The sequence below is a fragment of the Electrophorus electricus genome, chromosome 11 (assembly GCF_013358815.1).
Source record: "Electrophorus electricus isolate fEleEle1 chromosome 11, fEleEle1.pri, whole genome shotgun sequence".
NCBI lineage: Eukaryota > Metazoa > Chordata > Actinopteri > Gymnotiformes > Gymnotidae > Electrophorus > Electrophorus electricus.
In genome coordinates, this window is record NC_049545.1 from 2,782,055 (window position 1) to 2,809,827 (window position 27,773).

The window sequence follows — 27,773 nt, forward strand, 5'->3', positions numbered from 1 at the left end:
ATTAGTTTGTCGAGCAATGATTTTGTACGCCCCTTCCTAGATTCCAAGTTTTCCATTGCTGTATCCTTGTCGTTATCTTTTCCGTGTTTTAGTCTTTTGTTCCTTGCTCTCCCCCATTGTTTAGTTTCTGTTTGTTTTCTGGTTTTGTTTCAGTTTGATTTGCTCTTTGACCATGGACCTCTTTATAGGAGGTCCATGACCTCTTTAAAGGTCATTTTTCCAATGATTCATCTTCATCAGCCATTATACTAACACCTAGTGATCCGGATGTTTCCAAGCTTCTGTACTAAGTCTGTTTTAAACATGGTCACCTCAATGTGGGGGGACCTGCGTTGTGGAGTCTAAATTGGTTCTGTACTAAACTCAGCACTCAACTCAACATTTGCATCATGCCTCATCTTCCTCCACATCAAATTAGAAAAATGTTTGTAAAGTTATAGATGATCAAATGATTTGTGCTCAGAAGGCCAGGTGGTTTATGTTTCTTTCTCCTTCACGTTATTTCTATTACCTCTTCAAAATTGGTTCTGAATTTTAATCTACGTTCAGGAATTGTGAATGCACATCACAGGGAGACAAAATGCATTTGGTCAGAACTGAAAGTTTAATGTTGGCCTCTGAATAAATACAAACAAATGGTAGAAAATATTAGATTTTATATCGACAGTAATGTAAATTGATATGATTGGATTGACCAATATGTGTAGGTGATGGGATTGTATGTGAAGGACATTTCTAAAATTGTTATTGTGTGCAAAAGTGTACAACCAATGACAGGAGAAGATTTTTTATTTTAGGAATTTTATACTACTTATCTTTGTGCTATCCTATTCAAATGTGTTCTAATAAACTTTGTGATACTGAAGAACTTTAGCAACAGTAATCTCAATGCTCTGTAACATAACGCTGTTGTTCGGTTGCACCTTTCTGTTGTTCATTCAAACACATGGCCATTAGAGGGCAGACATGAGAGATCACCTCATTACGAAACGCAAACTGTGTGTGCACGTGTGCTTATTTTCACAAATCCATATAACACAAGCTTGATGTAGCTGTAACAAGTGTACAATACAATGTGAGACGCATGTTGGGGGAGGGGGGGTCACCATAGGCGTCGAGGTACGGGAGGGGGAGGGATGGGTCTCTGCGGGGGCACCTGAGGTAGAGCACGAGATGGGGTGGACACGTAACGCTCATTTTGCATCCTCTCTGGAAACCTGGGGGAGAAATGCCAGAGGATAAATGTAAATTAGGTCAGTAACTTGCTACAAGGCAAGATTGGAGGCAAAACCTACCATCCAGGATAAAAGAACATTAAAGACCACATTTAATGTTACAGGAAGCCAGAAATTTTAGATGAAGCTGAAGGTTGCAAGAAGACAGATTGATCTTCTGCAGTATTGTAAATACTTGTGTTGTGCAGTATTAATGCAGTGCTATTGGCATTAATGTTATAAAGTGAAGCGTTATGTCTCTTTGTGATATCACTTTACATGTGAATATGTGGATGTACAATTATGGAGTCTTAATACCACAATATTAACTCATCCGGAGTACAAATCTTTGCATGCTCTTCTGTAATCCAACATTTACAAATTGTTTGTACAGCTCAGGTACACCTTTATACAGTGTGTACAATTAACATATAAAGTAAATGCATAAGGAAAGGTGTGTAACGGGAGATGATGAACAGGTATGGTATGGGAACAGACATATCAAGCAGGCATCGTCATTTTAGTACTTTTCAGTTTACCCCAATAATATTTCAGTTGCAGTCTTAGATGCAACAGTGGGTAAAGGAGTAGTGTTCAAATATCTGAATGACATGCATTACGATGGGCTTATCTACAGGAGGCTGACTTCTGAACAACTGTGCCCACTTTCCACAACACATACAGTTTCTCTGCTCACAACATAGCTAATGGAGTCCTTGTGTTTATAAACTTGTTTAAAAATGCACATTACCTAGTGAAATTGTAGACTAAAAGAATGCATGCTAACATTAGTTGAATGGTGAAAGAAGCAGTGAAGAGGTTCTGGTGTGCAGTTTCACTTTGTAGCTGTTTGCTTAGTGTTTGTGGCTAGTGGCTGGTTTATCACATGGGAAAGTTAAAACCTAAAGTATATCTCTCCAAATATAGCTCTACGTCTCATGCTTCTAAGACAAAGAATGCAGTAGAACCTTCAAGTATCTTGAAACATTTTAAGTAAACACATATTACCTTAATAAATAATGCATACATTTGCTTTTCATCTTGTTCTCACCCACTTTCTCTCACTCTTGTAGTTGCTTTCTTACTTATATATAAAATTAAATTATATTATATATATTATAAAATTAAAATATTTATAAAAATATAAAATTCTGTTTTATATTCAGTGATAATCAGTGTATTAGGGGTTTTTTTTAACACTTCCTCTTCGCATGTTTCCGGTCATGTGACTTATAAAACACTTACACTTTTATCAGAAGTCTCTACTAACCACTATGAGCGAATGTTGGCCCTCTGACAAGTGCGAGATATTTAGCTCATAGATTCAGAATCAGGTGATCAGATCCATCATGAGAGGATCTGAGTCCATACCGCTCATGCTGTGAGTCCCTGGGATTTGTGCATTAAACCACAAAAAAGCACTCACCGTTCGGATGGTCGGGGCGGGATTCTGGGAGGTGGGAGCGCAGGCAGAGCTGGCCGGGTTGGCCGAAGAGGAATACTTTCCTGAGGTTCCTTCAAGAAGACAGAAAGAGGGTTCAGATGGGAAAACGAAAGGACTTCACCCAACCTAACCTGCAGTTTGTACTTCAAATGAATATCCACAGAGGATATGAGTTTGATTTAGCAAGAACTGGGTTTCAAGAGTAACCCATATAACAGGGCTAGGCTATACATTACGTTTATTATTCTCCATTATAGCCATATGAGATGTTAGGAAAAAATACAATACTTATTTTAAAAAAATGACAAAACAATGCAAAGCTCACTTCCAGTTCACCATCTGCCCCACTGCTGTAGCTGATCGTGCTCAGAGTGCTCAGTCTGTTACTACCACTGCCTGCTCATACCACACACACACACAAAACACATTAACACATGCAGTTTAATATATCCGTAAACATTATCAGGAAGTTGTGAAATAACTATTTTTATACTTTTCAGAAGGAAGGAAAGAAAAAAAATCTAAAATACCAAACATCTCAGTGTGACAAACATAGTACACAGTTTAAGATACCAGTCTTCATAAGACACTCACTCCTCTTGTAATGGAGCTTGAAACCAGGTGATGACACCGACACTTCACTAGGTGAGCTACCACACTTTAATAATGGCAGGCCCGTGTGCAAAACAGTTAGGTCTTAGAACCGGTAAAATAAGAGCAGGAAAAAACCAGAGGTGGGGAATCAAACCCCAGCCATTTTGCTGCAAGGCGAATAAGCTCCAGCTAGACTGCGGCGGCCGTTAAACAACCTCTGGATATATCACACTTCAAAGGAAGGGAGGATGACAAAACAGGTGGAAAAACTAAACACCACACCGAGCGCAGAAAAAGCGAAAACAAAGCATACCACGGGCTTGGCTTAACACTTTAGCAAAGACCCAGCACTGAGGGACTGGGTCACTGGGCTTATATAGACTTCTAATAGACTGAATGTCATAACTTCATAATGCGAATATCCAAGGGGCCGATTATATGGTTACTAAATCTCCTATTCATACATATTCCCATAGTTAAATCCAAGTGAATAATTAAAATTGTGACTTTAAATGTTTAAAGTATTCATATTTATTCATATCTACAAAATGATAAGTCAGAATCCTACTATTAAAATGTCACTGCTAAGCGTCGATTATAGTTATTACTTATTGAGACTATAACTGCAGATACAAGACGATCCTGGGAATGTGACAACGTTTACTAAATAAATAAAGTTGATGCTTTAATGTGGTGAAAAACTCCAGAGCCTAATTTAAAAAATAGGTTGTTCTTGTCTATAGCACCGCTAAAGTTGCTGTGGAGGTCGGCCATTCACAGACCACATATAGCGAAAATGTTCATCTTTTCTTAATTAAGAAGCTAATCTCAGTGATGTGCTGCATAAACAGGAAACATTACTGTGGGCTACTGAGAGAGGCAGGCAACTTGTTGCCTACAAACCAGAGATACAGTGGTCTAGTCACATAACAGGCCATTGGCTGCTGGTTTTGGATATAATCTAGCCGAAAATACAAAAGCATAGTGATGAGACTACTCACTAGAGGTGCTGGAGGTACTTCCTGTCTGCCATGTTCCTCTCTGTGGTGGACGGGTAAAATGAGGAGGCTGGGCTGTATTGCGTGGGCTTGGTTCATACACTGAACACTCTACGTTTATATGAGAGCCCCAGCGCAGGTTCCTCTGCATTGGAGCAGTTATCTCCAGCTCTAAATAATAAAATCATTGGGTAAAAACAGTTAAATGTAGTAATATAACTCAAATTAAATGCTTTGTTTCAATGCATGTTGTGTTTGTGTGGTGTTTGTTTTATCATGTAATTGATGCAACAAGTGACATTAGAGTCAACAAATTCATCTTGTCATTTACCTTACAAAGTTCCCTATACATAAGTAATCGAATAAATGATTCAACATAAATGTATTAATGTAAAATATTTTAATATGAAATAGCAGCAATACTGTTTAAAAAAATGTATTATAAAATATTTAGCAAAGCAAGTTCTATAATTCCAGTTCTATGATTCCAGTTCTATGATTCCAGGGATAAACTATTACAAGGGTGGAATGTGACGCCCTCTATTATTGTGCTTAAAGCTGCTGTAATTGATTTCAGAGATGTTGCTAACTAATGAGAGCCACTGAAGGAGTTTGCCCCTCTGTTCGCACCCACACCCACTAGCCAAATGTTTCTCCAAAGCCACTCCATCCAGAAATATGCAGGCTTAGTGCCCTTCTGTACGTTACATGCAGGCGCAAAACCACTGACAGGCCAGGAGGACCGTCCCCTTGTAGAGAGGTGTCCTGGTTGATTAATACAGCTGGGTTGAAACACAAAGTTTTTTTTTCTCTGAGCAACTATTTTAGCAGTTGACATTAGGAAGTAAAAACACTTTAGCCCCAGCATTCTTAAAGTAAATCGTCAATAGAAACACTGAGCCAGTTTTTGAGACTGCTCTCCGGATGAAAACTATATGTCCTATTTTTAACTCCACTATAATTTACCCTATGTAAGTACATGGACTGTATTTTATGTTGTGTAATGGAAACAGTGTTGTGCAGCTGTTGTGAATTCTTACCCTCCACCTTCACACTCCTTCCCTTTTCTTTGTGACGTCGAGTGATGCTGTCTCGTAACCTTTGTAAATTTTCCTACAGGGGCACACACAGAAATAAAAAATTATCTTTATATTACTATGAAATCCAGTTCAGATACATACAGAGTTTACTGCTCTCCAACACTGGACTCCAGCTCCAAGTTCGTGTCCTGCCGGTACCTGCTGGAAGCGGATGGATTGAGACCTTTTTTCCTGGTCAAATTGCCAGGCTTTGAACTCTTGCACTGCCTCCTCTACAGTAAGAACCCCAACTTTCACCCTCTCCTGCAAGGAGATGAGCTGTTTCTGGCCTGGGGTCTTCATGCCTGCATAGGGGTCATGGGCACTGACTTCCATGACTCTTTCTGGCCATGCTGAATCTGAGGGGTAAAGATCACTTCTGTCATACCTTTAATAACTCTAGTGTACTTTCACCATCTAAAAAGGTCACTCACATTTCTAAATTTAATAAATTGTATATGAGTGGCATACCATCAGAAGTCTGCCTCTGGGTGTGACTGCTTGCAGAACATAACGAATCCTTGGAGGAGAACACTGCAAAAATATGGTATAGAATATTGAAAAGGAGCATATTATGAAATTCAAAGATAGGGTTTTTTTCTAATTACAAGAGTCATAACACAACACAAATCATGTCATCTGCTAAGCTTTATTACAGTGTTTTATCTGAAAGTTGGTTCTCTGCACCACGGCAAATACAGCAGGAATCAGAAAAGTGCTTGTGCATTATTACGTTCCACCTGTGGAAATATAGGTCTTGCATTCGTCCGGTTCTGACACCATGGCTGGCCGAGGAACTGGGGCAGGTGGTCGATTCAGGATGGCAGAAGCAGAGAAGTCTTCATGCTCGTCTACAGTGTCATAGATTTCCTCTGGAGAGCAGATCTTATATGGGTCCTCCTCTTCTGAGTACCTTTCTGAATTGTCCTCTGCTGTCTCTTGGATGTTTGTAATGAGGTAATCATCATTTGCTAGTTCTTGCTCCACAGTCTCTGAATTCCCTTCTGGTTTTACTGGAGGTGTAAATGAATAAAAAAATTACAACTGTCTTTGGAATGGAAGATTATTATCACTATTCAATATTTAAGGGTTAATGTAAAATATAGATTTTTCTTTGTTGTGAACTATCAAGTATAAACACTAACTAACTAATAATTAATTAATTATATCCCAAACCTTTATAAATGCCTCACATTAAAGGTATATATAAAAATTCATAAACGTTTTGCACGTTTCCTTGTAAGTCATATAATAAGTGATACTACAACACTGGAAATACAATATACTATCACAATATGAATAATAATCTTGAAACAAAGTAACTTTTGCATATTTACAATAATTCAAAATGATATAAACAAATTATAGATATTATAGACAAATAATCCTCCATATATATGTCCTCCATATATATGTTTTAACCTACTCTTAAACAATGTCTTTCTATAGCTTAGAAATATTCAGAACAGCTGTATTAACAGAGCATTTTTCACACTGCTGTCCTCTTACCTTGGAAAAATTTTCTCAACAGAGTTTCTTCTGGGTTATCAGACTCACAGAGAGAACTGCTCAAGTCTTCATCTGCACAGAAAGAGATAATGTATAATATATTACATTTTACATTGATCCGTATCTCAAAAAAGCATACATTTTCCACATATCAACATTCCTTTTCCCTAATTAATATTCTTCATTTTAATTTCCTTTTTGTCTGTGAGCAAAGTCAGTTTGTGTCAGCCATTAATGATTAGCTGCATTTCTAGTATCTAGAATGCTAGTATCTCAATTTTACAATTTTACACAATTATTCTTTCCTGTGTAAATGGGTTTTGTAACCACATCGTTGAACCACAGATACTCAGCTGCTATCAGAGCGACTTACATAACTGCAGGTCAGGGTTCAGTTCCATCATAGACTCGTATATGTCCTCCTGAAGAGGGAACTCAGAAACGAAAGTCTGTGACGTATTTGCCATAGGCTCATAGATGTCCTCATCTCCTGGCATTGCCACCGATTCCTCCCTGTGAGACTTGTCCAAGCCTACTGTCTCCTGAAAGTCACAACATACAAAGCATCAGCATAACTGTCATCAGCATCGGTTCTTTTTAAGATGTTTAGAGCCTCAGCATTTGCACTGGCGAAAACAGGTGAGTAGCCAAATGTTCGTCATTTGGTGATCACCACATCCAAGAAGGGTACTAATAATAAAACTATGGGCTCATTTAGAAACTCTAATAATGTGTCACTAGTGCCACTTTACAGATTAACGCCTGAGAGTTTTTATTCAGTATAATATAGTCATAAACATAAACATATATCACAACTGTACTAGGACTCAAAACGGCCAGTTTAACATTGGTGAACTAGAGTGTTCAGGAGCAGGTGATACTTTGTGCGAATGTGCATGCAAAGTCTTCAAAAGGACAAAATACCCCTCTGAACAAGCTTGCGACTTACAACATGGTCATCAATGAGTTGTCTTAAGTCAGGGAAACCACTTTTCTCAGCCAGGGTGCTTGGGTAATCCCCATTCTTGTTCATTACACTGTAGGCCTGCAGTGCTCCTGGACATTGTAGCAACATGCTAGTCAGTTTCTTTAGCCCGTACTTTGCAGAAAAGTGAAGTAACGTTGGGAGTTCCACATTCTGCTGATCTGAGAATCCAAAGAGTACAAGTTTTTTAATACATGGGTTCTTCAGTTTCTGTTCAGTGAATCACTTTCGATCTTGTCTCATTTCACACACTGCACAAAGCCATACATATTGCAATTTACACTCGGTGTTATGAAAGAAATGAAATGCAGCCGTTTCTAATACACTCAAATGAAAAATTGATTACTTGTGAATGTATTCTTCTGTTCAAGCTGATCAATTCCAAATACTTGCAATCCATTTGCAGGCATCTGTTTTTTTAGAGAATCTGTAAACAAATCATCTAAGGCCTCTGATGTATTTGATGTAATGTTAAATGCCTGAAAAAAACGTTATATAATATATGTGAGCATAAAGGTTCTGGCTCACCAAAGTAAATTCCAAAATTAAGAAAACAGATATTTTTGTGTTAAATTGGGTGAAGTGATACTTATGGAAGTTCCTAATTATACTAACACACTGCATCATTTGAAAGGTAACTACTCTGCATAATAATGCACTGCACACCACCAAATATCAATTAAGTGTACGGGAAACAACAAGAAGAATAATCATAATAAACAGCTAGTACCTGACACATAAACTGCATAGGATCCATTACTTTCTCAAGATAATGGTTAATTTCTTCCATTTCTGTGTAGTATGTCAGAGTTGTTGAGCATACACTTGACCCATCACTATAAACATGCAAAGACACAGCCCCAGATGGCATATCTGAAAGCAGAAAAGAAAAACGAATTAGAATAAAATAAGCAGTTAAAACACTGCAACATTTTCAAGACTTTCACAAAGTTCAAAGTATTAGCACTGGGCAACTTTTCCCAGAGCCAAGATGCAAATTCAATTAAAAGTGCAAAACAGCAGCGAGGAACTGAGACAGGTTCCTCTTCCTGAGCTGAAACGAACTGTTTTAAACTCACCAGGTGACTGTGCTCTAACAATATATTCATTCACAAGAGTTCCTGGCACGCGTTTTGTTGAATGCTCACAATGAAATTCCACTTCCATGCTGGCCTGACTGTCCAACCTATTTAGCAAGATGATATAAATGTCCACCCCAGTCTGGAAAAGAAAAAGCAAAACAGCTGAAAAAGAACTGTAGACATCTGAGTGCCAACAAACACTTATTTGTCATGATGCAAGACAATAATCATAACATATTTTCTCAGAGCAGTAAATGTCAGCTGTTTCCTTTGAAATCCACTAAGTAATAAAAAAATTGTGAGTTCAGTGTCTAAATGTGATCTCCCAGCCACACTATATTTAACAAGTCTGGTAACAAATAAGTAGACTCATTCAATGCATCTATTTTATGCACTTTATGGACATTTGGACATATCTTCTAATGTCCCTGGATATTCATTCAAGCCCTGAATACTTACGCCACACAGTATTCTCTGGGGTTGGACAGAAAGGCAGAATGGATCTGCTATTGATGTCAGTGCACTTATGGCTTGCGTCATGATGCCTGCAGACTCATGGTTTCTATCTTGGATATCCGGATGCTCATCTGGTGTCTGGGACTGGTCCAACAGAACCAACTCCTCAGGCCCCTCTAAAGTATTCAGATTCAGGTCGCTTAGTGATGGCATTTCTTCCTCTGTCATCTGTGGGTCTTCAGGTCCAATAACATTTTCTTTTATAAAAACAAATTCCAAACATATTATAAGACCCATAGTGCTACATCCGATTCTCTGCTGTGTCCTACTAACATTATGCCCTGTGTATTGTTAACTACCATTGCCTAACACAGGGTCAGATAAGGAAGCTTGCATATGCTGCCTAAAAGTTCCAAAAGAAGCTTTCAGCCTGGTATTAAAATTTGCCTTATTCTATTTCAGCTCCTGGAAAAAATTTAACAGTTGATATAGTGCCTGAAGTACTATTGCTAGAGAAGGTAAAGACCACATACCCTCAGCAATAACCTCCAGGACTGTTGAGATATATACTGATGGCTCATCTTCTGAATCAAGCTTCCGCCAGCTAGTCCAGTACTCAAAATAGTCCACTAAGCCATCGTTTTCAGACACCCCACAGAGAAACGCTATAATTTTACAGGGAGGGTGAAGAAGTCTCTCATACATGTCCCGCACCTCGGGTTCACTCTGCATGTCCAGGAATGCCACTGATAGCAAAAGCAGGATGCATTTGCTGGACCTGAAAACTGAATAGTCATCATCCCGAACGGAATTATCCCCATCGGCAAGATAGAAGCTGATGGAACCCTGAGGGAAGTGCTGCGATGCATCCAAAATGACCTCAAGGTATGTGGCCCAGTCCTGGGTCTCACTAGTGTGCACAATTAGCACATCACACATGGCAGAGCATCCAGACGTTTGCTGCAGTGAAATAATCAGGAAGACACATATATGTGTTGTGTGTAGTTACCTAGCTTGTAAAAACAATGAAATAACATTAGAGTACTAGATTTTCAGTCATATATTTCAGTCATACAGACCTACATAGGCCACACCCCTAAAACAGACTATAAAGAGATTCTATTTTAAGATGGAGAAGTTTGCTCGGCTATGGTGAAATGAATCTACACTGATAAAGGTAGACAGATGGACTTTCAGCATGAACAGAGTCATTGTTCCCAAGTAACCTTGTTGTGTCATGCCACCAAAGCACACAACGAATACTCATCTAAGCAAACAGCAAGACTAGAATCAACAGCCAGTTTCTCACATTTTTTGCGATGCCACTAATCTCTAAATCTGTACCTATTTTCTACTGCTATGCTTAAATTTGGGGTGTTACAAAGCTTTTAGGGGAAGACTTAGAGTGGTCGGGCTTTGCACTACATATGTAAAATACTGTGTGAGTGCAGTGTTTTTATTAATTCAATATTTAACCGTGGCAAAATACTTGACAGCAGCTGCTGTCAGCAGAAAAGCAAAGTCCAATCTATATAAAATCATACCTTACTAGAAGCCCTGCAATGTTAACCCAACATCTCTGGGTATCTAGTTCAAAGCTCCGAGCAGTTACAATAGGCACAGATCAAATATAACATTGTTACGAAGATATTTATTTGGCTCACCACGAAATGAAAGAAAAAGTTTATTATATGTTACTCACCTTACGTCTTAACAAGAGGCATTCAGGTGTAGCAAAAACTGTGTAGTTCCACAAGGATGCACTTTTATCCTTAATCTAGCCTTGAATATTTAGGTTTTCTAACTTTTCTATGCTATATTAAACTGCAGCCTACGACTTAAACCTATTTAAAAAAAACAGTTTCCTGATATAGTGTGACAACGTCACTTCCTTAAACTCTTCGCAATGTATTACTTTGAATGTGAGAGAAGCAGGGATGGTTTGTATTGACCCACCAGAGTAGAACTGTCTGCTCACTTCCCACAAGCAAACACAGCAGTTAGGCAACATTGCAGCACAGTAAAAATACAGCTCACCCTACCTGAAGCAGTCTATACTCAGTCTGTTTAAAAAAAACAAAAAAAAATTGACTTTATTTTTAAACAAAAAGAAATTAAACTTACCCCAAGTCTAATGGATGAGATATTTGACAAAATTAAGTTTGGTTTACATTTAAGTATTCAGGTAATTACTGAATCTTGAAAGAACATGGACGGTATTGCTCCCAGTGCAAGTATGAAAAGCATTATGTTGAGAAAATTCAGCTGTATGGATTCGAATTATTTTGTTATTACTTTGCTGTGCATTATTTTCTCCTCCACACTGAATATACAGTTAACCTTGGTGTACCAAATCAGCCCAGAGCAAAATGAACAAGACATCCAGACCTGATTCAGATGGTACTAGACATTCCAACCAACATGTAAAAGCCAGCAAACCAGTTACACCAGACAGGATGGTAAATGCTAAATATTTTTGTTAGCAAGTCAACAGCAGCGTGTGCATTTTTTTTTTTTAGTGCAGCACCACTAAAGCTTCTGCCTTGCACATGTACCCCTACCAGGGATGAGATTAATATTTCATTCAAAAGCTGCTCTAAGAGGCTTTGACAAGCATTAAAGAGCAGACCTGCCTTTCTACCTTTTAGTAGAGGGCAAAGTACATTTAGAAATACCCTTTGAGATATTACTTGAGTAAAAGCAGAAGTTCTCTGTTTATAGATCTACTTGAGTTTAAGTACACAAGTGCTTGCTTTTAAATGAACTTCAAAAGTAATACTGCGAGTTATTGTAATTATTGCATTATTTTGCTAAACAGTTTTTAGTAAATGACCTGTGAACTTCTGCTCTAGTGTAGCAAATGTATCTTTGATATAAGGCCATAGGCATAGTTGTGCCACAACCTCACCAAGAAAATAGAAAGTTAGAGCCATCTCACATTTTCCTAATATTGAAAGTTGTAGCTGTATCACTCCAGCAAGCTTTTTGTTTTTTAAATTCTATTTAGCAAGTCCAACAAATAAGCGAAATGAAAGGTGCTCTGCACTATGGTTCAGTCTGAAAGTGCATCATATGCTTTTGGATATTTAAAACAATCCAATTTTCTCCCACTTTAGAGTATTGACACAAGCTGCAGAGGGCAAATATAAAAATATTTTACTTTACAAGAGAGGTGAAAGTAAAAGGTTTTTAAAAATATATTTAACAATATACTTAACATATTATATATCTTATATAACATATCATATAGCATATCATATACCTTAATAGTATCCACAACTGAGACTTGTCCATGACTGAATAATGTCAACCAGATGGACGGACAGACAGGACACTTTATCTATTCCATGGAGGAAATTGCAGAACTGCACTTTAACATATTTTCACCAAACCTATAGCTAGGTCAGTTAATTGTTATTTAACTATCTACAGTTATTGTTTCTGCTGCATTGCTATGATTAGTAATCAAGATTATTATAAAGTTAACTGCTTGTTGTGCCTAGTTCTTCTCTCAGTCCTGGAACAGATTGCCTACTGATAACATAAATAAGGCAATAACCAGAATGTTGCTGATTGGTGCCTGACCTGCAACCCAGAAGGCCAATACTAGGATTTTACCTATGAGAAGTCAGATGTTGGCCTCTTGGGTACTGCACTTAATCCAATGCATATATTCGACTGGCTCCTCCTGCACTACAGGTAACAGGCCTATAAGTCTGGTGACTGTTGGTGACTTCCATGCATTCTCACACTTCCTATGCAACTGTAAATGCTGCTACTGTCTTTTTGGTTGACTGTAAAACCACACAAGTGGTCTCACTTCACCCAACCACGTATAGAGAAGGCATGTCCATTGTGGCAGCACTGTGCTCACAACAGACTTAACAGGACTGATCTTCCAGAAGACGAGCACGTCAATGTCATGAAAGAGCGCATTGCCAGACTGCACATCTGGGGCTCTTTGGTAGGAGCTATCAAGTCTGTTACTCACAAGAAAACAAACCTGAAGTTCCTCTTAGACTTGATGATTTGAAACTAGCATGGCAGGACACCGAAGACGGTGGGTACTCTGAAAATGTAATGTGTGACATGGCCTAGAGGAGTCATTATCCTGCTTCCTCTGACTTGAGTTTGGAATTTTAATCAGTGCAATATTACCTTCCCTCCTGATATGTAGATGGCAGTAGTAGGAGGATGTGGGTTTTGAGGGTTTTGAGTTCTTCTGCAACTCCACATTTTTATGGCTGACACCACTTTGTCATGTCACTAATTGGGCACTGCATTCCTGAGACAACACCGACACACTGCATGTTCGTTTCTTCCTGGAGGCTTGTTTGTACTGTTTTAAACATTACTATGCATGAGAGTTAAAGTTAAAGTTTACTCTGTAGAGGCAGAGGAAGTAGGATACCAGTTGAAGCGTGTAGCCTGTGTGTGGTTAAAAACTTGCTATATATACACACTAAACTCCTACAGTCACCTACTCATCATACCTCATGGAACAATAACTTTTACTGTAATTACATAGTGAAAGTGAAAACTCAACTCAGCCAGACCACAGTCTTGTGTGCTTATTGAAGTGCTTTCATACCCCAGCTAATGGCATTGGTCATAAGTGATGAGGATTTACAATGATTTTTCAAAACAAATTGGCATAATTTGTTCATTACATAGTAAAACAAAGCCAAGGGTGCTTGAAAACACTTTGCATATACCTCTGATCTGAGAGAAGATTATTAGACTCGTGGGGAGTATTCGTTATTTTTGTTTTTTCTTTTTGTTACAGGACAGAAGAGGTCAGATGTTCATGAATAATGGGAATGAATTTATTAACACAGAGAATGTAGCTAGAGGGAAAAAAAAAAAAAAAAAAGTCCAAAATTCCAAAAGCCAGAGAGACAAAAATGAGAGGGTAAACAAATTCAGAGGGAAAGACAAGAGCCGAAAATCCAAAAACCTACAGGGTCCAAACAGAATTTAGGCAAAGAGAATAAACTACACAGTATGGACTAGGAAAAAGTAGTGGAAACACTCCAGAAGGATACAATGAAACAGACAGTTTTATATAAACATAGATAATATAAAAGGGATAATATAAGAGATTCTCACCAATATCATTTGGACAGCAATTGTTGGGTGTGGGTCTCACCTGGATGTACAGTAGTAAGTGAGGAATGTGCCCAGGTAAGTGAACATTCAATTTCATCATCAATCTCTCAACAGATAAATGCTGTTTGTGCCCAGGCTGGAAGGATTAGCTCCTGGTCAGAAGTGTCCTCCGGCTGTGAAATGCGCAACGGGGAATCAGGTTTAGTGTTACGGGGTCCTGGGCAATATATGTTAAAAATGCAAAAAAGGAGACTAATGGCCTGACAAGGATTCAGTTGTTTAGCAGAGCACATATACTTGACCCTTTTAGGAGGGTAAGGAGAAGTGAAGCGATACTGCTAAAATTTCTAATGAACTGCCTGTAGAACTTCACAAAACCCAGAAAACTGCAGTTTCTTGATGGCGGTAAGGAGTATAATACTTATTGTACATAGGTAATGAAGTCAATGGAATATATGAGAATGTCATCAATGTAAGCAATGACATTCTCGTGAAATTGTGAGGTCTCAAACAACAATCCCGAAGAATGTGTCCTGTACCCCCACAATATCCCACCTGGAGTCATCTCCTTCTCTCCTCTGGGTTTAGATGAGAGGAATCACACTGCATAGACTCAAGTATCCGCCATCTGCATAGGTGGCAAAGTATTCTGTTATAGGACAGAACAGGTCAGATGCTCGTAGATAAAGGGAATGAATTTATTAGCATAGAAAATGTAAGCAGAGGGACAATTAAAAAAAAACACTTTTATAAATTAATTTTGAAAATCAATCTAAGAACATGCAAGAATTTCACTTTATAGCGTGATTAGACTATGCGTTCACTGTGCATATGACAAAAAATCTTGGTCTTGATGCAATATTTTCAAGTGGCAAAATCTGGTGTTGCTTTTGACATTATTCTATTGACAATAGTTTTACTATTTATAAAATTAAGCAAATGTCCTACAGAAGTGCTTTGCATTCTCTATCAAATACATATCCATATGTGATCATAGGTCAGTGTCAATAATATTATCAGGCTAAATCTCTGGATAGAGTGGAAAATAACACAGTAAATGTTGATTTTGTTTTGGTGTTTTTTTTGTTTTTTTGTTTAAGTATGTATTTAAATACTTGGTGACTCATTGAATAGGGGAGTGCTCAGACTTCATTTGAAGACAGCTAGTGTCTCCGCTGTATGGACAGCCAGGGGAAGTTCATTCATCACCACATGGTTGCCAAAACAGAGAAGAGTCTTTATGCATACCTTCTTTGTGTTTTGCTGGATGGGGGTTCAAGTTGAGCCATACTAAATGCGCTAAACATCTGAGACAAGCATCTGAGTGGCTTTCATGGAGAGAAATGTGGAAAGTAGAAAGTTGGTTTGAAGCAGATGTGAAGCCACCCCATATCACCTCATATGCCCATCCCTCTGACTGTGATGCAAACCATTATCATGCATGGCTGACCATGCCCAAAGATAGTCAAGAATCAGGACTGATGACTGCTTAGCTGATCTGGCAGCAAGCATCTACAATAATATTGCTCTTCAGCGGTATTTCTGTTGGGTGCTGCTTTTGCACACTGGTTAGGATTCTGTAGTTAACTCTGTGTAAAAAAAAAAAAAGTGAGACAGCAGATTGTAAACAGCATGTTCAAGAATTTTAGAAAGAAGGGACAGAACTGATTATTAGTTGAGGATGGCTAAGGTATAAGGGTTGGTACCAGGCCGAGGCCCCCTCCGGCCACCAGAGGGAGGCCTCGAGTCAGGCATGCCACTAATCAGGCCTAATCCCCAAACATCTGGGCTAGACCTTATATAAACCCAGTAAGCCAGTCTTTCTGTGCTTGGTCTTTGCCAAAGTTCTGAGCCAAGCTTCTAGCCCAGTGTCAGGTATCGAGGTCTGTGAGCCCTCGTGCTACACTTCACTTCTTGTCTGTGAGGGTGTTCATGTTTTTACACCTCCCCTCTCCTCTCTAATTTTCCCCCTTGTGCTACACCTTACTTCTGTGCTTCAAGGGTGTCCATGTTTTTACACGTCCCCGCCCCTGTCCAGTCTGTCTCTCTCCCGAGGCTTCCCTTAGCCATTCAAGTTCCTCCCTGTTTTTTGGTTTTGTTTGGGAAGTTTTAGTTTGGTTTTTCCCAGTGCATCGGGGTTGCCATTTCTTCCCGTTGCGTCCTTTGTTCTCCCTTTTTCCATGCTCAGCTTGGTGTTTAGTTTTTTCCTTTTGTTTTGCCTGATCCAAGATCTAACTGTTCTGCACATGGGCCCACCATTGTTAGAGCGTGGTTGCTCACCCAGTAGGCTGACAGACATGCATCCCCCTTTTCAGTGCACCCAGGAGTCACACATACGCTTGAGTTTCTCCATCAGCGGTTTTGGTGGCCCCGCATGGAACCCAATTTCCGAGCGTTTATGAACTCCTGTCGCACCTGCGCACAATGCAAGGACCCTAGGACAAGGCCTGCTGGTCTGTTGCACCCACTGGCTGTGCCTTCGCACCCTTGGTCTCACCTGTCACTCGACTTTATTACAGGGCTGCCCCCATCAAGGGGCAACATGGTGATTTTGGTGGTTGTAGACAGGTTCTCCAAGGCTGGCCACTTCTTTGCATTGCCTAAACTGCCATCTGCAAAGGAGACAGCTAAGTTATTGCTTACCCAGGTGGTCTGTTTTCATGGGCTGCCTACCGACATCATGTCAGACCGCGGGCCTCAATTCACCAGCCGGTTGTGGGGAACCTTCTGTCGGTTCTTGGGGGCAGAAGCTAGCTTGTCCTCCAGCTTCCACCCCCAATCCAACGGCCAGACCGAAAGGGTTCATCAGGACTTGGAACGCACCCTCCGCTGTCTGACCTCTTCCTGTCCATCCTGTTGGTCTGAGTACGTATTATGGGCAGAGTTTGTCCACAACACTCTGTGGCACTCCTCCTTAGGCATGTCACCATTCGAGTGCCAGTACAGGTATGTTCTGTCCATGTTTTCCGACCACAAGGCCACCATGGGTGTTCGGTCTGCTGAGCAGATGGTCAGGCACTGCCGCTTTGCCTGGCGACGGGCACACAGGCCTCTTTTGTCTGCCGCTGCTGCTCAGAAATGTTGCGCCGATAAGAGATGGCGACAAGCGCCAACCTTTCGGCCTGGACAGCGGGTTTGGCTATCAGCCAAGGACCTGCCTTTGCGTGGGAATCCCCGCAAACTCACTCTTCAGTACATTGGGCCATTCAAGGTCCTTCGTCACGTTAACCCAGTCTCTTACTGAGGTCTGTGAGCCCTTGTGCTATACCTCACTTCTTGTCTGCGAGGGTGTCCGTGTTTTTACACGTCCCCCCCCCCGCCATGTGTTAGAGCATGGTTGCTCACCCAGTAAGCTGTTGGGTGTCCTGACCTAGCTGACCTGGGTTTGAGGCCACCTTACATAAGGTGTGAAATGAGGCCTCTTTTTTTTGTGTGTGTTTTGAAGACCCTCTGTATATAACCAGATTATATGGAATGGAAGTGATGAAGGGGACCAGGTCCCCCAGTACAGAAGGCATGGAATTCAAAGGGTAGCTTGTAAGATTACAGGACAAGATAAACCGTGCAGAGGCGGTAAAAGGGGGCAAGGTGTCATGTAATTAAAATAAAGGTGGCAAAAGCATTGTCAACAAGGAAGGATGATGAAGGATGATGAAGGTCGGATTATGAAAAGAGAAAAATATGTTATGGAGTTTGCGTGAGTCAGATGCAAATGCTGCCAGCTTTTCCTTGTACAATGATGTCTTAGCAGCATCACATGTCACATCAGAGGAGAACTATAAGAACACAATAGGAGAGGAGACAAGTGTCAACTTGTGATTTCAGCCACTTCCCTTCAACTGCTCCTTTTTCTCTCTTTAGTTTACAATTACATTTATAGCATTTAGCAGACGCTCTTCTCTAGAGCGACTTACAAAGTTCTTTGTCATTTACTCATAGAATATATCAAGCACCGTAGATAGAATTAAACATACCAATGAACTAGAATACTGTAGAATACAGGGATGAATGCTGATACCTAGATGTGTAAAATATATAAGGTCTATCTTAAATAATGATAAGTGCTATAAATAACATAAACAATGCCTTACAATAAGTACTAAATTAGTCAGTCAATATGGGAGCAGGGTCAGTTGTCCTTTAAATATTCTGCAAATAGATGGATCTTTAGTTGCTACGTATGACATCTGACTACAAAAGAGAAGAGCAAGATGACTTTCTTATTTTTGAACTGAGGCTACTGATCCACTTAGGCTGCTAACACATTAGCCTATAATGTTGTTGAACACTTTCTGTCCTTTTTATGGACATAAAAATACCTTTAATAATATTCTTAGTTTAAAATGTAATGCTTTTTATTATTCTTAATCAAGAAAATCTTGATTCATATTTTTAATAGGATAATATGTGCCTGACAAGGATATATATTAATAAGTGAATACTTACACTTTACACATTTTTTATTAGAAATTAAATTATGAATTACACATGCCAAATTTAAGTGATATACAATAAATCAATAAACTATCTATCTATCTATCTATCTATATCTCTATATATATATATATATATATATATATATATATATATATATATATATATATATATATATATATATATATAAACTGACCATTGTGTCCAGGAGGTGTACTTTAAGGTAGCACTTGCTCTACAGCGTACATCCTATCCCGAATAACACAGCAGACTCGCTACTGACCCCTGTCTTTGCATTGTACTTTCTTTTGAAAACATGTCCTCCACCAACATCCGAGAATGGAGGGCGCTGTGCGAGAAATTTCGCCGAGCGCAAGACCTTTCCGAAATAGAATCAAAAAAAGATCCGGAAAACGACCCTTTCCGCTCTAAATACAAGGCGAGGGAGCTGCTGAAAGAAATCTACAGTTCCGTGAAAAACCTTGATGCGGACGAGAGTGAGGAAGAAGACTCGGATGGCCAGACAGTGGATGTGGGCACGGAGGATGCGGCCCTGAAGGCGTACGCAGGAGACTCTCGGGCTGGACTGAGAGCCGTCAAACTTGGCGTGGTAGACTATTATTTAGGCGTCAACCACATCGAAACCGAGGAGCTCTCCGCCGGAGAGGAGCACCTCACGAACTGCATGAAATGCCTGGTGAAGTGCACAGTTACACGGGAGAACGTTTCGCTGCTCATACAGGCCAGGGTAAATTTGCGGCTTGTCGCTTTTCTTTTAAGATTAAACATTCAAATTAAACGTTTTCTCTATTAACTAACCTATAAATTCGAGATGTTCGTGCTTTTTTGATCAATATAACTGTATAGCTAGGCTACGGTTGTTCACGTTGGGGTTTTGCTTTTGCAGAATCAGCTTGGGATCTTGTGGGCCGGACGAGACGATACCGAAAAAGCTCAAGGATTCTTGGAAACAGCTGAATCAGTTTATATCTGTTACATGAAAGAGGTGACCACACAACCCACCTTTATGCACCGCACCATTATAGATATAACTCTAGTAGTTATTCTGTGTTCTGTGTCATCTCAGTGTGTACGTGCAATTTTTGCCTATGCTGCAGAGAAGCTTCACGTTGCTCTCCCGGCAACATTTGGCTGGGGCCATAGTCTGTATCTTGCATGTGATTCTCAGTACTAAATGGTAGTTTGCTTAATCCTCAAGTATAGAAGAATGGGCATGTCAAATGTGTAGAACAGAATTATGCTCATTGTGACATGGTTTTAACCCTCTTCATCCCTGCTGTGCTTAAACGAACTGACAAAATAAGGCTGCGGGCAAGGAAAGTATGTTGGCATGACAATACTGCACATTTACATGCATCACTAAGCTAAGGCTACATATACCTGGTAAGCTCCTGTATAACAGACTACCTGCTTTAATATCCTAGGATGGCCAACCACCACTGGATTTGGTAGATTTCTTTGTGACAGAGGAAGAGGCACCATCCCAGCAAGAGAGAATGAGGAGGTGATATGCTTGTCCTAATGAAGGTTTTTTGCAGTATTTTTAATATAGTATATTAATAATAGTATATTAAATCTGTTTTAATACATGTTTTTCTGACATGACAGATTTGAAATGGCCTATACCCACACCCTTTACTACCTTGCTCAAGTGTATAAAAATCTGGGTCATTTTGAGAGAGCGGGACAGTACTGTCACTGCACTCTGCAGAGGCAGCTGAACTTCAACCAGTTTGTCCCGCTTGAGTGGGCTATCAATGCTGCTACGCTGTCACAGTACTACATCACCAAGGTATGGCAGTCTTATTAACACCTGAATTTGCACAAACACTGAGCTAGTCCTCAATAACGTATGGAAACACTTGTAGCACTTCCACAAGCCTGGTGTGCAGACTTCTGTTCAGCCGTAGTACTGCTGAGCTCTCGCTCAACGTCTCCCGTCAGTACACGTTGTCTTGTCCGTAGCAAACCTATTTTCAGCTTTCTCCTCACAGTCAGTTATATTAAGCATCAGGTGTCTCATGGATTGAAAGTAGATTTGTCCTTTCATCTACAAAACTATTGGCCACTTCTAAGATGTTCCTCTGCTGTCTTCCAGACTCGATACATGGAGGCTCGACACTGCTTGGCTGCTGCCAGTGTCATTGCTGGCCTTGCTGGAGAAGTTCCTTCAGAGGCTGCCGCCAAAGAAAGTAAAGCTTGTTCTTGTTGTTGTCTGAATCTTGAACATTGACATTGTATCTTTTTGTTTTCATAAGTGTTTTCACTTGTTTCTTGTTTCTATTTCTCTCATTTTGAATACATTGAAGTCCCATAAATTTCCATTCACAGGTGAAACTGAGTATGAAAAACGGGAGCAACTGCGACAGAAAAGAGCTGAAATTTCCAGATGCTGGATCAAATATTGCCTTAATCTCTTACAAGATGCCAAAAAACTTTTGGAGGTAATTTTGATGCCGCCATCAGTGTTGCATATCCTTAACGGACACTTTTTTTTTTTTTTTTTTCTGCCAATACATACTTTAAGAGAATGCCCATGTTCACATCTTAATGCCTGAATGTGCCTTTAACTTGTAGATGCTAATGCAAGTTGTTTACTTTCTGCTCAGGACAACATAGGAGAACTGGACCTAGATCGACAAGAAGAACTACAGAGAGCTCGGCAGAATGAAGAGGAAGAAAAAGAGAAGGGAAGAAAGAGTGCAGTCCTCTTTGATTCCGGTGATACCTTTGACTCCATCTGTGGACTGGAAGAGAAGGTGAGCTGCGCTTTCCCGTTGAACTTTGAAGAAGCGCGTGCCATCTTCTTGGTGGGCCAGGGCCATGTGATGCAGGCCAAGGAGTATTTTGAAATGGATGGCCACGTGACTGACCACGTTGAGATCCTTCAGGATCACAGCGCCCTCTTCAAGGTGCTGGCCTTCTTCGAGCAGGACCTGGAACGCCGCTGTAAGATGCACAAACGACGCGTCGACATGTTGGAGCCCGTCTGCAAGGATCTGAACGCCCAGTACTACCTTCTCATCTGCCGACAGCTGCAGTTCGAACTCGCCGAGACCTTCTACGAAATGATGGATCTCAAGCTGGCAGTAGCCGACAAGCAGGACCAGCCAGACTCACACACCATAAAGAAGTTTAACAACCTCTGCACAGCATCCATTAAATACTATCAGATGTTCCTCGACTCCATCCGATCCCCAGAGGGCAAGTTCCCTGAGAAGCTGGAGGATGATCTGCTACGGCCAGCGCTAGTGGCCAAGTTTCGTGTTGCACGACTGCAGTCCAAGATCATCTCTGGCAGCCTGACTACTCAGTTAGAGAACCTCACCCAATCCCTGGACTCCTACAACTTTGTCGTGCAGTATTGTGAAGAGCATCCAGAAGCAAAGAAGGTGGTGGAAACTGAATTGGAGTTAAGTGAAGAAATGGTGTCCCTTCTTCCCATTAAGATGAACAGAATAAGATCCAAAATGGCCTCCTCTAACATACAGTGATGATGATGATCACTTCCTAAATATTGCCATTGGACAGCTGACAATAAATATCTGACGTATCCCTACCATAGATAAGAATTAAAAAATTACTGAAATTACTGATAGTGTGAACAATACCATAACATCTCAACCTGCCACTGCTTAAGACACCTGTGCTTGTGTGAATATGGGACCAGAATGGCTTAACCAGGCTTTTTGTCCACTGCCTAATTCCCATTTTGCGTGATTCATATGCAACTGCATGACTTGTCTGTCACTAATTTATTTTAAGGTACAGTGTCTTCTCATGCATGTTACTTTGCTGAAACCAGCAGCATTAAATAAAATGTAAATTCTATGTATTTTACTCACCATAAAATAAAATATTTGTCCTGTTTTGTTCTGCTTAATTAAATGGACCTTTCAAAAACCATAAGATGTTTTAATATTATGATTAGTGAAACTCTCGACAGAGACTTCAACCTTCTACAGACTCCTGGTTTTGTTCGTCACTTTATCATTTGCATGAGGAATATGATTGTAGTGTTACGACCCTCTCTGTGCTGGGAGACTGTAACGTAGGGTCTGAATGCAACTGGTAATTTATAGTGGAATGAAAATCAGACAAACAGGTTGATGGCAAAGGTCAAGGGTATTTGCAGGTTCTGGTGTTCAGATACAGAAATATACAAGAAACTGGTGCAATAGCTTCAGGAGTGGGCCAGGCCAACACAACAAACAAAAAGACAACAGACTAAGCTAACAAAAAGAAACATGCACTGACTATACTGGTATAGACAGAGATAAATCTACACCCAAACAAACTGCCAGCCACTCCCTACCACCAGTGTGTAACTACTACATACAGGACAATATATACAAGAGACATATGTTAACCAGCAACCAAACCAATAAAGGACACAGTGAACCATAAGTCAAGGGGAGAAGCTAAAGTCATACACACAAATCCAAGCAATCACAATATCAAAAAGCAGGCACAAGTCAAAGCACTAGCAACAACATTCTCTTCTCTTATGAGCTCTAAACTGAGCCATTCTTCACTTCCTCTTCCTTTTTGCATGGTCTTCAGCTCACTGGAAAACCTGGTATGGATTAAGGGCGAGTCAAAGGCAAAACCTGGATCATGGAAAATGGACACACACACACACACACACACACACACAGGTGGACATAACAGCAGACTCAGAATGTTGTGTTTACTTTAATGTTTTGATTAAACCTTGTGATCTTCTCAGCCTGAAAAGAAATGTAGGAGGTTTGTAATCATAGCGAGTGCATCTTCCTTCCCAGTCCTGATAAAATGGTGTTATGCCTCAGTGACAACTACTGGGGTCACTCTTTCTCCATCTATATTTTAATTCTGATTATTTCTCTTCAGATGATTTCTCCTCTGTTGTCTGCAAACTGCTAAACTAGTTTAATAAGTTTCTTCAGCACAGGCATCCCCTACAAGGTATTTTTAAAGTGCCTTGTTATCCCGTGAATTTGGGGACTTTTGGCCAGAGAGTTCAGAAACTTTATTCTCAGCCGTTGCCACAGCAGCTGCTCTTCTATCGGATGATCTGTGAAAAGTCCCAGAGGATCCAGAGACTGCTGGTTTTCAGAATAAATCAGAGTCATTAAGAAAAACTTCCATTCTTTTGTTTCGTCACATTCTTAGCTTTAACCATAGCTCTTTCTCATTGAGGACAATTTCCCAGATGACAAGTTCTGGGCCTTCATCATGTTTTACTTTGTGAATATTGTTGCTTAACAGTAAATTACTCATGAGTTGCTTATTTGTTTGGTTCACCTGTTCTATAGCTTTACTCTGTTAGCTACCAGTCTAGTTTTGGTTCATTCTAAGTTCTTAGAAATTAACTGAGTGTCGGTAACTTGTTTTGTTCTCTGCACAATTGTGCTGTGTTTCCACTTCCATGTGTTTCAGAAAAAGGAATGGCAACATTACACATAGATTAGTTTATGCTGCTTTCATAAGTGTTTGCATAAACAGTATTTACAGGTGCATTTCTAGAATAAATGTATATTAAACCACCTAAAATATGCCAGTCCTTTGGTCTGTTAATGCCTATTAGGTACACTTACAAAATAGATCACCTAGTAAAGTGATCACTTAGCGTATATACTGACAAAATTGCTTTAGACACTTCTTTTCTGTAAGGAGATTAAAAATTTTAGGCTTTCAGATTATTAAAATCTCTCTATGTTATTGGTTTCAGTGTAAGGTCTGTCATTGCGGCAAAGATGTGATGGTTTTCTAGGGAAGCTGAAAATGTCATACCGTAATATAGTATGCCAGCAGAATGGTTTAATCACTTTCATGGAATCACACCCTTTTTAGAATTTGCTTATCACAAATGCTTATTATTGCTTATTCTTGATACTGCTTGATATAATGCTTTCTGCTGTAGGTCAGAAAATGAAATGTTTATTGAACACTTAACTCACAAACCACAATTTCATCATTCTTCCTTCTCTCAAGGTCTCCGAAAACACATCATGTGTTTGTCTGTAATCAGCAGTGTTTTAGATTGTCTGATATTTTTATTATTATTGGCCCCGTCTTAGTATTTGGATAACAGTTTTCTGCTGTGTTTTAAATTGTTATTGCACAAAACTGGGAAACTAAGTACATACAGTTCATTTATTGCTTTGTTCATGTATTGTTTTGATTTAACTGCAATTTTTAATTTTAATCAAAGAACCAATACATTTCAAATGGATTAAATCTAAATCTTCTTCGTTGGCTGCTACTTTAAGTCTGTTCATAAGCCAGTCAGAACAAGAGCAGAGCAATGTAGTACACAGGAAACCATTGAAATGTATTTCCTGTGACTATAGTCATGATAAATATGCTGTTTTAAAAACAGCCATATATTTCACCTTGGATAAGTTTGAAAATACTTTATTATATGGGATAATACAAATGTTACTGTAACTGTTTTAACTACCTAGATCACACTGCTGTTGTTTGTAGACTACTTTTAGTGGTTTAAACCTTGTAAAGGAAACGGCTCTTCAACAGGCTCTGTGTTTTTGCTGACTTATGAGACTCTGACTCGTCTCAGACTAGAGCAGCACCTAAATAAGCAAATTATACTGGACGATTGCCTTCATTTGGTTCATCGCTATTATATTTAAAGAGTACCTCTGTGGCAGTACACTGAGTTCTCTGCCAGAGAGGAACACTGTCATCATACGTGTGAGAGAAAAAACATCTTCAGATGTTGCACTTCACCACGATAACCATGATAACTACCATCTTAGCCATCAGCTGGGAACCAAGTGTCATACATTTACAATAATGTGTTATTTGGAAAATGTCAAAAGTCCTTTTGGTGTATTTTTATAGGCTACTGCAACTTTTTTATAGGTTGCATAAGCTCTCAAGTTGCAGCGAAAACATTTTTTCCATTAGTACAGTTTTCCAAATAACACGTGTTATCAGATTAGTTTCCTGTTCACTGCCCCTCGATGAATGTGAGGATATAATAGGAACAATTTTCCGTAAGCATTGTCTTGTATTCATGTTTGTAGATGTTTAAATTGTAGAGGAAAGGGCATATGATGAAGCCTCATATGTTCTAATATTTCCCATCAAAGCTGCTGTCATGTGCATTACAGGCCATGCTGTTAAGAGAGGCAATACGTAGTTCAAGAACTCTGTATAAAGCTCATGTCTATTTAGTGGTGCTCATTTTCTTCCATTAGTAACAGACAGACAGAGAGAAGTAACAAGATATTCTTATGATATAGGTTGTCTACCATTTTTGTTAATATGGAGAGAGCAGAATTTTCTGTTGAGATTTTGTGGTGTGTTGAAACTTCCTAGTTGTTACAGAAATGGTGGTGTTGCATTCTTGAAGTGTGTGACATTCCTGCAACAGAAGTGCAGCACACATGCCTAGCCTTCTGCATTGAATGAGAAGATCAGGATCAGTACACAATTACTGACTGGCCTTAAGAAACCAACTTTAAAATAACAAACTAGAAAACATTTGTTCTGATGAGAAGCATGTGTGTGTGTGTGTGTGTGTGTGTGTGTGTGTGTGTCTGTGTGTGTGTGTGTGTGTGTGTATTTATTGTATGGGTTTAAACAAATATATAAAATGCATTATATGCTATTTAAATGATTCTAGTCGAGTCTTGATGGAAAACCCATGACTCCTTTTGTCTCTTTTTATGCCTTTGTCATTTCCTGTGAGATGAGAACAAAACCACTTCCTGGGTTATATGACAGCTTCATATCAGCTGAACCATGTTGTTTAGAGCTTGCTGGGATAACGAACTCTCAGAAGTATTGGTGATGACTTCCTGTGTCATAAAGGTGCTGCCATCCTTCAGCAGATGATTTTATGTGCTTTGATCACTTCCCCATTAGGTGACAGTGATACCAGCATTGCAAAGACAGGCAGGTCGAGGGAGGAGGTTATACTGCTTTTTCTCTTTCTCATTGAGGACAATTTTCCAGATGGCAAGTTCTGGGCCTTCATCATGTTTTTCTTTGTGAATTTTGTTGCTTAACAGTAAATTACTCAATAGTCCATGTTATGGGAATCTCAGTGTAAGAGCCCAGGATTAATGAACTCTTCATATTGCCCACTTGTGCTTTTGCTTGTGACTTTAGAGCATTGTTCATGTGCTCTTAACTTGAATTCTAACATTTATCCAGGGTCAGATGAAGGCAGTATCGTTACAAACAGTTTTCTTAGTATGAATGCAACTTATTTATATACATACAGTACTTTATAGATAGTTTCTCAATCCTCCATAATAGTAAATGTGTGATGAGAGACAACATGAAGAGAGTCTACAAGAGCTGTAATACAGTGAGTCATACTCAGACAAACTTGGGTTTGATCCAAGTTTTCCCCATCCACAACCTACAGTAATTTTTGTCTTTAAGTCAGTCTTCATTACATGGACAAAACATAAAAAAAAAAAAAAAGAAACTTACATGCATAGAACAATTTAGAATGGTTTCTCTGAAACACAGGCTTATCTAAATCACTAAAATTGCAGACTCTTGACCAAGGAAAGGACCAACAATATGCGGTGTAAACCAGCAACATTGCATAGCAGGCCTAATCCCTGTTATTGTGCTGTCACTGAAGCAATGTTATGGCAAAAGATGTTGTAAGAACTGCTGAAATCTACTGAACATAATAGCTTTTCCAGTTTATGAATGTAGCATTTTAATCAGAACACTAGCAGTAAACACTGAAGCTTTAAAATCAGCACTATCCTGTGTGTTGTTTCTGAAAGGTATTCTGATATAAACATCATCAGAGAGAATGTAGTGTATATCATTATATCATATAGCATCACTGTGCAATATGTAAAAATTCAATAAC

The 27,773-nt window shown here is 39.4% G+C and overlaps 2 protein-coding genes across 2 annotated transcripts; one reads left to right on the forward strand and one right to left on the reverse strand.

Annotated features, from left to right (window-relative positions):
* Positions 1 to 595: 595 nt before the first annotated feature.
* Positions 596 to 11,210, reverse strand: pik3ap1 (phosphoinositide-3-kinase adaptor protein 1). Its single transcript, XM_027000419.2, has 17 exons — positions 11,064 to 11,210; positions 9,895 to 10,321; positions 9,365 to 9,618; positions 8,903 to 9,044; positions 8,554 to 8,696; positions 8,170 to 8,302; positions 7,788 to 7,984; positions 7,212 to 7,380; positions 6,839 to 6,910; positions 6,070 to 6,342; positions 5,801 to 5,863; positions 5,489 to 5,688; positions 5,291 to 5,363; positions 4,254 to 4,421; positions 2,984 to 3,054; positions 2,641 to 2,729; positions 596 to 1,217 (listed from the first exon to the last, which is right to left on the reverse strand). Exons 2-17 carry the CDS (start codon positions 10,298 to 10,300, stop codon positions 1,103 to 1,105), a joined length of 2,568 nt encoding a protein of 855 aa, XP_026856220.2. The 5' UTR covers positions 10,301 to 10,321; positions 11,064 to 11,210; the 3' UTR covers positions 596 to 1,102.
* A 7,995-nt stretch (positions 11,211 to 19,205) lies between these two features.
* On the forward strand, positions 19,206 to 22,829 carry kifbp (kinesin family binding protein). The gene is made up of 7 exons (XM_027000532.2): positions 19,206 to 19,652; positions 19,812 to 19,910; positions 20,350 to 20,429; positions 20,534 to 20,717; positions 21,024 to 21,117; positions 21,257 to 21,369; positions 21,535 to 22,829. The coding sequence occupies exons 1-7, from the start codon at positions 19,221 to 19,223 to the stop codon at positions 22,417 to 22,419; spliced, it is 1,887 nt and encodes a 628-aa protein (XP_026856333.2). The 5' UTR covers positions 19,206 to 19,220; the 3' UTR covers positions 22,420 to 22,829.
* The last annotated feature ends 4,944 nt before the right edge of the window (positions 22,830 to 27,773 follow it).